The following is a 12,144-nucleotide window of genomic DNA, read 5'->3' on the forward strand; positions in this document are numbered from 1 at the left end:
TGAGCCCAAATACTTTCAAACTGTATCAAACAGTGCAACAAAGAAATAAGGGAAACACTACACTCATTTAAAAAATCCCAGTGAAATCTGACATTGACCTAACCTAGCTGGAACACCAGTTATTGTGGCAAAAAGTTTTTTTTTTCCTCATCTAGCTGAAACTTTTGATAATTAATTAAAATATAGCTATACACATTTGACTTTTCAGGCCATGAACTGAAGTTATTTCATAAGCTTTTAAGCCTGATGAGACAAAAGGTACTCCAAGTGTTCGTTGGACAGCAACTCTTCTGTTACATAACTCATCTAAAGCTAAAGAAAAGTACTTGTAATTTTTCAGCTTTTGAATCAATTAATCCTTAATACTGTTATAAATTTCTGTATTCCATAAGCAACGTTTGGTGACAACTAAAGACTGTACTTTTTTTCAAAAGATATTTTTAGGCTTTAACTCATAAATTTCTAACAATTTCTATAACTGAAATAATATTGCTATCTATCTATGTAAAGCTAGTTCTTTTTCATGCAAGAATTCAAGCTGTTACACATCTGGCCAAATTTAACATACTCAATCCTTTAAAAAATTTTTGTTAGAAATTTCACTGAGATTTCAGGTGCCTAAATTTCAATTCTTTTTTGACCTTTGAAAGGTAACTTCATTCATTCATTCATTATGCATTTTCTGGGACTGTCTCAATACTGTCGACTTTACTGTCTTATTTTTTGTTAAATTACATCTTGTTTTTCTCTGCCGTAACAAACTGCAATCATCATTCACTGTGACGATGCCACATACCTTCCTCCAGTCTTTCTGTTTACTGTCCTAGCTGCAGTCCTAGCTTCTGCAGCTCTACTGGTTCTTTTTCAGTAGGCCTTCATTTTAAACTAAAAATTGTTCATATTTATATCTAAAACAGAAAAATAATTAAGCACCTTATTTTAATCACCAATTCTGATTTACAAAAGTAATCACTGTAATTCCTTTCGTCAACCAAAAATATTCAGATAAACACACTATGTTACATTGATTCAAAGGAAAAAATAATTTACACTGAATACATCCACTGATACTAACCAGTGATTGTTTGTACGTAATACCAGACTTAGCACACTCTAATAATCACCCCTTAAGCAAGATAACAAACTTAAAATATATTTTTTAAAAAACAAGTGAGTTCAATAAAATATTTTACACTATTTTCCTTTTTATATTTAATTAAAATTAAATATTTGCTTCCTTAGTCCTAAGGCATATGTTGCTAGTGGTTACCATATTTGATAACATATAGGGAAATGAAAAAGACAAAAGCCACAAGGATTGTAGTTTTTATTCTATTTCTCTTTTATTTGCTATAACTTTCAGGGCTTAGAAGTAACCTGGGTTATATTACTCTTTTATATCCTTACTAAACGTAAAACAAAGCAAAAGTGGAATCATTGGATGTTCTTATAGAGTCCATGAAATACATATTCGGCATACTCTAGCAGACATGGGCCAATCTCTAAAAACCCACTACTCCAAAAATAATCAACTTTATCTCCTTGGAGAATGCCTTTAAACAGCAATATACGGACAAAAGTTTAACAACTGACTTTCAAAATAAAAATTTATGTATATATAAAGTGTGCAGAACACATAACTTACAAATAATAAATCATACACAATCCTATTTCTGGCCAGCTTGCAGGATCTTAGTTTCCCTACCAGGGACTGAACCAAGGCCACAACAGTGAAAGCACCGAGTCCTAACCACTGGACCACAAGGGAATTCCAACACAATACACTTTATTTTAAGTTTCAGAGAGCCAGCTGATTCTCATAGGCTCTTGTTGACTTTTGCTGAACTCCCGTATCTATAGCTAACCTGTGGTTACAGTTTGACCAGGATTTTACAAAGGCAGTTGCATCCCGACCAGCTAATTCTTTTTCCAACAAATTTATTGTCATTAAATCGGATATATGATCTATAGTTAAACTGTTTCTCACCCTTGTACAAATTATGTTCATTAAATTGAAACCTTTCAGCTTCTGCACTACTTCACTACTGACTACAATGGTGCTATTAGCTTTTTGTACGGTTTTAGGAACTGAAACATTGACTTTATATTATTATTTACAAATTCCCCAAAATCATTCAAATCAATTTCAAATTTTAAAATTTCACACAAATAATTTTTTTTCACCAGTTATCCATGGTGGTTATTTCTTCATAAGGCCATGTAGAAGGTTCTGGCAAATCAAAATAATTAAAAATACTTTCATCATACTTCCTGTTTGATAAAAGACATAAGTTCATGTGTTGAATTATATTTTCTAGTAACACGTTCCTAGGAAGGGCATTCAATTTATTATTTCTATTAAATGGAATATCTTTAAACTTATCTGATTTAATCAAACCTTCAATTTGAGATTCATGCTTTCCAGTACCAATTTTTAAAATTTCCAAGGTTTTTATTGTGCATTTGGTCAATTTTTGTGCTTTCTGAATGTTAGTTGAGCTTGACTGTAGTGCAGTTGAAAGTGGTCAAAATTCTTCAAGAATGTCAATCATTAAAGGTTTTACAAGATATTGGAATGTTAGGTAACCTCTTTGCCAAACCAGAATGCGAATGAGAAAAATGCAAATATATACAGGATATGCATTCCACACAGCAGTAGCAGGTTGCAGACTACAAAATGCCTGCTTTGGTCCCTTTACCTGGCCAATTTTAACAAGTTCAACTTCAAGATCTTTAGGTACATTCCCTAAAAGCTTGTTTTGATTTTTATTAGGTGGATGATAATTGCAACAACTTTTATCAAGAAATATTTTTAAATGATTCACTTGTTTTATTTCAGATATTGAGTCTTCAAGTGACAAATGCAATCGATGGTTTAAACAGTTCCAAATAATAATTTCAGGAAAATTTTCTAACGACTTCGTGGCTACTCCAGACTTTCTACCCAGCATTGTATTAGCACCATCAGGATAAAATGCAATTAAATTTGCTTTCAAATACTCATTAGTGAAGCCACAATCATTTAAAGTACTCGATAACGTACTGAAGATACATTCTACTGTGGTTGACACCAGTTCCTTTAAAGTAACAAACAACATAACTGGTGCAGGAGCTGACTATACTGTGTACTGGACATAAATCACAAGGGTCCTCTTCTTTCAAACTGTGGATGCCTCATCAACTATAAGACAGATTTTGGCCTTCTCTTCTATAATATCCTTAAAGACTGTCATCTTCATTTCTTTTGCGGCATGCACTGCTATTCTCACCCCATTTCTTCTTGTAATTCTATTGCCTCTGCAATATCAGACTAAGGTCTATTATGTTTTACTAAACTATAAACTGTCTTGAAAACTTTTACAGTAGCATCAACATTTTTATTACATTATTTATGCACTAAATTAGAAACTGAGTCATTAATTGATTCCTTTAACAATCCTGAATTTTACCATGGGCTTTAGAAACATCATGCTCCTTAATTTTTTTTTGCAGAGAAGCCTGTCTAATAGTTTTATAATTGCCATTAGGGGTTACCAAATATGCAATCCACTCCTTGGACATGTGAACATGATCTTCTGCTTTTAATCCCAAATGCTGAACTGTTGAGTAATCCTTACATCCTAATTTACCTTCTTTTATTTCAAGCCATTTGTACTGTTCTGTAAACATAACCACTTGTTTTTCATTCCAACAATCTGGAAGCACAAGATTATCCATTTTTTCCTTTGATGAAGATGACGGCTTTTCTTCAATGATTGGTTGTTCAGCATATTTGAAATCCAATTCCTTTGACTTAGACAACCCACAATAGTTCTTATTACTATCGCTACTTTCTGTATCTGTTTTCACCTTCTTCGCATTTAAAAAATGCAAAAATAACCCTGTCATTTTGTCATCCTAGGAACAAAATCTGAAAAATAATTTTACAAATATAAATAAAATTTATGGTAACACTTTTAGGGTTAATGCAGAAAGTTCTGTTAATGATTTCTTAATTTAATTTAATTATTTTTAATTATTTTAATTATTTATAATTAAATTTTAATTATTTTAATTATTTATAATAAATTTTATTAAATTTAATAAAATTTAATCTAGAATACTTACCTTGATTTTCAGTTTGTGCCTATAACTTCAATGACTTGTTAATTTCTTGAAAAATCCACTATCAGTTTTTTAAATTCTATTGTCAATAATAATGTCACAAAATCTGGCTTAATTTTTGATTATTACCCAATTCAACATAAAAGTTGCTCATATTATTTACAAGACAGTTCTAGTGTGAAAAATGGTTGATATTTTCATGTACATGATTAAGAAGAAAGTTAAAAAATATACATCTCAGAACTTCACTCATTCATCAATGATATATCAACACTTTTGTTGAATCAATGAACAGTTTTCAAAATACTGCAAGATTTCCTCAATTTTTCATACAGAATAGCGTCTAGTAGTTAAGACACATAACACATTTTTAAGCTTAATCCATATTAAGATTTCACCTATCACTTTCTTCAGTTTAGACAATCAACAAGTAAACCAACCCCTACTTTGCAGTCAACTACCTCGCTGTAAATACTCCCATCACCCTTCAGGAGCACACCATTATACAGTGTTTCTACCACACAGTACAACAGACGTGAATAACCTCAAGTGTGTAGACATTAGGTTATGGAGAGATTTGCGTATCTATTACCTTAAATGTAATGATAACCTATTTACTTTCAAATTTGTATACACTTGAACTTTTTAATTGAAGTACAGTTGATTTACAATGTTGTGTTAGCTTCTGGCTTACAGAGAAGTGATTGAGTTATATATATTCTTTTCCATTATAGGTTATTACAACACACAATAGGACCTTGTTGTTTATCTTCTTTATATAGAAAAGTTTGTATCTGCTAATTCCAAACTCCTAATTCATTCCTCTCTCCTCTTTGCCTTTCATAACTGTAAGTTTGTTTTCTATCTCTGTAAGTCTATTCCTGTCTTGTAAATAAGTTCATTTGTATCATATTTTAGATTCCACATGTAAGTAATATCATACTTGTCTTGTGCTTGTCTTTCTGACTTGTTTCACTTAGTATCATAATCTCTAGGTCTATCCATGTTGATGCAAATGGCATTACTTCATTCTTTTTTATGGCTGAGTTATACTTGAAGTTTTAATAATATCTATGTTTAACAATCAGCTCAAATTTAACAATTGATTCTTGCAAGCCAGTTCAAGCCATGTCCAGAACATACTGCACTTAATGACAGAACTGAAGAAACACAAACATACTTATATCACTACAATAGGTTCTAGGCTCTTTATCATCACTACAGATCAGATCAATGTATTCAAGAACAGGTATTGATGGTCTCTCCTAAAAAGGAAGTCAGCAGACTTACAAGTCATGAACAATCATTGAAACCACATGTACATTTACAATCACTGGGGTTTTTTGGTTGGAATTAACAAGAATTCCTATTAAGAAGAGGCCTCACAGGTGGCACAAAATAATCAGAAACAGAAGCAGCAGATGTAAAGATTCAGAGAAGACCAATATGCAAAATGACAAAACCGAAAAGAGCCTAAATATACATAGAGGGGGAAAAAGCCAAATATTCCTTGGAAACAGGGAAACAGTCCAAGGATAATGTTAAAAATACAGATATCATGGTACAGTATTTTACAACTGGGATGGTTATCAATAATCTTTTATATCTCTAAGCTCAAAATCATGGAGTTCTTTGATAGTTCGGCTTCATCCTCTTTATCTTTATGAAATCAAATATCAAATTTCCTCAATCCTTTCCTAACACACATACTACCTTCAACATCAATAAGGCCTTAAATACCCCAGTCAAAACCTAGATTTTATTCTACAGGCAAAGGAATCAAATTAGTAGTGTTGAGATGGGAACCACATTAGAGATGTGTTTTAGGGAGATTAGCAGAGTATGAAATGGGGGATTAGTTAACAAGATAACCAATTCAGACAAACAGTAATGTAGTACTAATGTAGAGTGAGGGCAAGGAGAACAGTGAGCCAGCTGGCGGCCTCTTCTGTAGTACACTGGACTTCAGAAAAATTACGCCAAAGATACTGGTGCTCTCTGTACTCCCCAATTTTCATCATTCCTTCCTTTCAGCATATTGTGTTTCAGTTCAGTTCAGTCCCTCAGTCGTGTCCGACTCTTTGAGACGCCATGGACTACAACACGCCAGGCTTCCCTGTCCATCACCAGCTCCCAGAAATTGGTCAAACTCATGTCCATCGAGTCAGTGATGCCATCCAACCATCTCATCCTCTGTTGTCCCCTTCTCCTCCTGCCTTCAATCTTTCCCAGCATCAGGATCTTTTCCAAGGAGTCAGATTTTCACATCAGGTGGCCAAAGTATAGGAGTCTCAGCTTCAGCATGAGTCCTTCCGATGAATATTCAGGACTGATTTCCTTTAGGATTGACTGGTTTGATCTCCTTGCAGTTCAAGGGACTCTCAAGAGTCTTCTCCAACACCACAGTTCAAAAGCATCAATAAACAATATTGTGTTTAGTTTGGCGTTTATATATATGGCAATATACAGAGATGATGCTATGCCATAATGCAAACTGATGGCTGGAAAATTAGATTTATATGAGAAAACTAAGAAACGTAAACCAGAATACATCAAGGAGTAACATTCTTCTTGATAAAAGATATAAAAAGAACACAAAAATTTTTTGTATCTGACAACACTCAAGCAGAGACTTGTACCCAGTAGCATTTCATCTTTGCTGGATGGTACTATAAAAAATATAGTAATAAAACACATCCTGATGGAACCCAGCATAGGATAGGGTGAGAGGAAAGTAAATTCTGATCTGAATGTAGCTTAAAATAGAATAATTGAATTCTAATTTTTCTGTGCCACCATTTAAATGCAACAGGAATATTTTTACTAGATTCTTCTCATATTGTAATTCCACTCAGAGCATATAATTCACTTCTTATGGAGCTGTCAAATTTTTAATCCTCTATTTGTAAACAAAGCTATTTCTATTTATAAGAGGTCCTATCAGGTTGGATATACACTCCTCTGGATGCAAAAATACAAAAAATTCTCTATATTTAAAGTAAATTTAAATTGAGTTCTAAACCTCAGCTGAACACAAGTGGATATATTAACTGTCAGAATTTACAACATAATTATGCATTTAAACCTCAGAGTATGACACTAAAATTGTACCTATTTTTCCAAATTAATTTTATAGAATTTTACTGTATTTCTCAAAGTAAAACACATATCATAAACACTTACATTACGCATATCTAGAGGTGCACAAAACACCATCAAAGTTATCATGTCCTATTCATTGTCTTTACACCATAGTCAGAATCTAAACTATTTTTCCTAATGACCCCTGCAGTTCTCTTTCCTAATGTTTTTCAGTACGAAAACAGACATCATGGCTCTTCAGTTTCCATAGCTGCATCATTTATTCCTCACCGCATGGGGAGGTGAAGTCAGCATACAGTTCTTGGTACCTCAAAGCTCCAAGTGTCAAGAAGAGAGTATCATATGAACAATTTTGGGGAAGAACATCAAAGAAATGATCTGGTAAAGAATTTCTATATAACCCTAACAAAACAACAGAAACAAAGTTACCACAATCCTTCGGGAGGGAATTTTGTTTGATTTAAAACCAAGTCATTTACATGAGTGCCCTAAGCCTATGTGTGTTTCTCGGTCAACAGGAACCCAGTTAAAGAAAGACTATACTTTTAATAGCAAACCTCAACTAACTATATTCAAAAAGAGTAGTTCACAGTAGACACATTCTCCAGCTAATTGAGATACTACTTTAAGCAGAGACTTTGTAAAACTTAACAGTTTGGGATGGAAATTATCCTGAAATATATCACAATACCCCATTTGGTTATTGCAACCAATGTTTTACTGTGTTCAGAGCTACCTATTGGCACCCCACTCCAGTACTCTTGCCTGGAAAATCCCATGGACGGCGGAGCTGGTAGGCTGCAGTCCGTGGGGTTGCTAAGAGTCGGACACGACTGAGCAACTTCACTTTCACTTTTCACTTTCATGCATTGGAGAAGGAAATGGCAATCCACTCGTGTTCTTGCCTGGAGAATCCCAGGGACAGAGGGGCCCGGTAGGAGGCCGTCTGTGGGGTCGCACAGACACGACTGAAGCGACTTAGCAGTAGCAGCAGCATACCCCTGCACCAACATTAGGGTTCCCAAGCCCCACCATCAAATCCTCATTCCATAGGTCTGCAGCGGGGAGCAGGATTCTGCACACTTCCACTCCCTCGTGCTTGAAAACTCTGTCAGAAGGGGATAAACACAGAAAGATACAGGATGCTCCTGTGATGCAGGCCCCTCACTGTGAACCTGGCCTGCGGGACTGTGATGTAACAGGGTGACCTCAGAGCTCAGTGAGGTCTTCAGGGCACCTGCCCCCACTCTACAGAGACACACAGGCTCTGATGCTGACCTCCTGCAGCCCGCCTCCTTCCCCATCACTAGCCGCCCCTTCTCCCTAACCTGGGGGCCATCTTGCAGAAGTTACTCTGGTCTCAATTCAAACACAGTCTTAGGAGACCAGAACCCTGCGCACACCAGCGGCTCCATGTGCAAAGGAGAGGAGGAGGCGTGATCCAGGCTCCAACAGGCCCGCAGGCCACAGTCTCTGGGATGGCTAAGGGGGCGACCGAGACCTCTCTCTGGGCAACCGCTCTACTCCTGTGCCCTGCTCCATAGTGTCCAGTCTGATACCCACTCCTGTGTCCTGCTCCACGGTGTCCACTCTGATACCTGCTCCTGTGTCCTGCTCCACGGTGTCCACTCTGATACCTACTCCTGAGAGGGTAACAGGCAGGAAGGCCAGGGGTCTCCAAATGGAGGAAATAGCCTGCAAGTGTCAGACATTTTTATCTCTCTTAAGCGGCAGGAGGAAACAAACTACGGATATTTTTTCCTTCTCTATACAAATTTAAAAGGAGGTTTCTCTTCAAATACTGTGTTGCCATAACAACACCTGGTTTCACCTGAAGTTAACTATTTTCAAACCTAGAAACAACCAATGCCTTTTTCTTATGGAAATGTTTGTCTTAAGCTATGCTAATGTAGTATGCATTTACCCCAAACTCTGTCTTCAAGTCGGTTCTGCCTCTCGGCTCAGAACATACTTGAAAAACCAGTTTGTTATACTCAGATATTGTTCCCCTAATCTATGTAAATGAAACTATTTGTATGGTAATCTGCCCTTCTTCAAGATTCAAGTTAATCATTTTATGGCCCAGGATGAATCATTTGGTGCCAAGATTATCCCAAAATGCATCTTATGGGTGAGGGGCCTGGTGCCATTCTGAGTTTTAAGACACTTCTTTCTTTTATTAACAGACTGCTAGTGACTGCTAGCTGCCCTGGTGGCTCAGAGATTAAAGCAGTCTGCCTGCAATGCGGGAGACCAGGGTTCGATCCCTGGGTCCGGAAGATCCCCTGGAGAAGGAAATGGCAACCCACTCCAGTACTCTTGCCTGGAGAATCCCATGGACAGAGGAGACTGGTAGGCTACAGTCCACGGGGTCACAAAGAGTCAGACACAACTGAGGGACTTCACATACATACAAAAGTATGTTGTATGTATATAACATCCAGCTGAAGACTAGCAGGGGGGTACTCTTTCTGCCATCTTTTGATGCCTATGTCAGAAGCTTTCTCTATCTCCTTTATACTTTAATAAAACTATTACACAAAAGCTCTGAGCAATCAAGCCTCGTTTCTGGCCCTGGATTGAATTCTTCTCCTCCAGGGGCCAAGAATCCCAGCGTCTTTGCATGATTCAAAAACAACCTTTCACTCCTGTGCCCTGCTCCACGGTGTCCAGTTTGATACCCACTCCTGTGTCCTGCTCCACGGTGTCCACTCTGATACCCACTCCTGTGCCCTGCTCCACGGTGTCCACTGATACCCGCTCCTGTGTCCTGCTCCACAGTGTCCACTCTGATACCCACTCCTGTGCCCTGCTCCACAGTGTCCAGTCGGTATGAGACGTCCACACGTTTGCTGGACGATGAGTGAACAGGCGAGGGGAAATCACATCGTGGCTTGTCCCGCACAATCTCTGACTCGGGAAAACCCAAACACCGCTGCTACTTACACTCACAAACTGGATGTCATCTTCGTTTTCCTCCACGGCTGACTCAGACGCCTCAGGCCCAGCTGGAAGGGACACATTCTATTATCTATAAAATTAGCCAAAACACGGTTATCCAGACAACCACGGCTTGCAGGAGGCGATTTTTCCAAAGGGAATGAAAAGGCAGAGCTCTCGAGGAGACCGCCTGGAGCCCCAGCCCCCGCGACCCGCCGGAGAACAGCGCTGGCGCTGGGGACCGCAGGCCCCTGCCGGCCCCTTCTCCAGAGGAAGGAAGCCTGCCCACAGGGCCAACGGGCCTGGGAACCCGCGCCGTGCCCTCGGTTCCCCAGTCCCCCGGAGCCCAGGCTCCTCAGGACCCTAGAGTCCCCAAGTCCCAGGTCCCGCACAGCACCTACCGGACTCTGGCTCAAGGCCGGACCCAGCCCACCACGCATTTCCGACCCTGAGTCTCCCGTCTCCCGCAGTCGTCGCTGCCACCACAGCAGAAAAGACCGCTAGCCGCGCCCGGCAGAGGCCCCCCGCTAGGGTACCGGCGCCCAGCCTCCCTTGCACAGCGCCCGCCTCCTCCCCCGCCTTCAGGGCCTCTGGGAACTGTAGTCCGCTCGGCCAGCCTCGCCGCAAGAGCTACTGGGAAATGTAGTTCCGATCGCGAGACCGGTCGGCGTGTGGAGTGGCGCGAACAAGGAGCTATGAGGCTTGCGCTCCTCCTAAAGCCTGTGCTACTCAAGTAAAATCATAGGGGATCTTTCTTTTCCAGCACCCCCCCTCTCTTTCTCTCTCTTTTAAACCAAAACTATCGTCTAGATACTTTATAGTGAGATAGTGGCCAGGATTTTGTTTATAATTGATTAAGTCGCTCAATCCTGTCTGACTCTTTGCAGCCCCATGGACTGCGGCCTGCCAGGCTTCCCTGTCCTTCACCATCTCCCAGAATTTGCTCAAGCTCATGTCCATTGAGTCGGTGATGCCATCCAACCATGTCATCCTCTGTCGTTCCTTTCTCCTCCTGCCTTCAATCCTTCCCAGCATCAGGATCTTTTCCAATGATGAGTCACTTCTTCCCATCAGGTGGCTGAAGTATTGGAGTTTCAGCTTCAGTATCAGTCCTTCCAATGAATATTCAGGACTGATTTCCTTTAGGATGGACTGGTTGGATCTCCTTGCAGTCCAAGGGACTCTCAAGGATCTTCTCCAATACCACAGTTGGAAAGCATCAATTCTTTGGCTCAGCCTTCTTTATGGCCCAACTCTCACATCTAAACAACTGTAAATAGATAAAATGTGTGAAAACCAGTATTAACTGAGAACATGCAGAGCTTTTTCTCCTTTCCCATCAGTCTGTAGTCTGACAAACCTGATTCTGTATCACCACAGAATCACCTTTATGATCCTGGCCTGCAGTAAGCAAGGTCATACAGTGGCGGAACCATGGGGCATCTCAGGGGATATGAGTGTCATTATTATGAGATTTTAGGGAAGGGTGTAGGGAGGTGAAATGTTGGTGAATCAGTGTTCTCATAGGGTCACAGTCAACTTTAGGGCCATGTGTAAAGGGTTCAGTATTAGGTCTGGGTTGCAAAGGGTCTTGCCAACTTGGGAACTTCAGGTTAATATAGATACTTGATATATATATATATACTTAATATAGATCATTTGATATGTCCAGAAACTCCTGCACTGGGCATGAGATAGGCTGGTTCTCTGTGTTGAAGAGACCAGCCAACAGAAGGGTATTTCACTCTTCCTGATATATTTTCAAAGAACAAAGTGTCTCATACTCGGATTTTAGAGAACAAAGTTTCTCGTTGAGCAGGTAAAAAGCTCTATTTATCAAAGCCACTTCGACTTTCTGCGGTGTTTCTTTGGGAGAAATCTTGTCCCTTGTTAATGTTTCAGCAGACTTTATGTGCACGAGTTATTTTTGCCCAGCAGACATTTAATTTCTTGTGGGAGATCTCTTCTGCCGGTGTAAATGAGAACATGACATGGCTG

General features: G+C 39.1%; 1 protein-coding gene across 1 annotated transcript; it reads right to left on the reverse strand.

The window, feature by feature from the left end:
• Positions 1 to 1,318: 1,318 nt before the first annotated feature.
• Positions 1,319 to 10,685, reverse strand: KIAA1586 (KIAA1586 ortholog). Its single transcript, XM_070777731.1, is given in 10 exon segments — positions 1,319 to 2,100; positions 2,103 to 2,167; positions 2,169 to 2,198; positions 2,200 to 2,573; positions 2,575 to 2,630; positions 2,633 to 3,268; positions 3,271 to 3,435; positions 3,438 to 8,901; positions 10,153 to 10,237; positions 10,548 to 10,685. Coding segments are annotated over 8 exon segments (2,091 nt in total). The 5' UTR covers positions 3,889 to 8,901; positions 10,153 to 10,237; positions 10,548 to 10,685; the 3' UTR covers positions 1,319 to 1,786.
• Between the last annotated feature and the right edge of the window lie 1,459 nt (positions 10,686 to 12,144).

The sequence above is a fragment of the Bos indicus genome, chromosome 23 (genome assembly GCF_029378745.1).
Source record: "Bos indicus isolate NIAB-ARS_2022 breed Sahiwal x Tharparkar chromosome 23, NIAB-ARS_B.indTharparkar_mat_pri_1.0, whole genome shotgun sequence".
In the NCBI taxonomy this organism is placed as follows: domain Eukaryota; kingdom Metazoa; phylum Chordata; class Mammalia; order Artiodactyla; family Bovidae; genus Bos; species Bos indicus.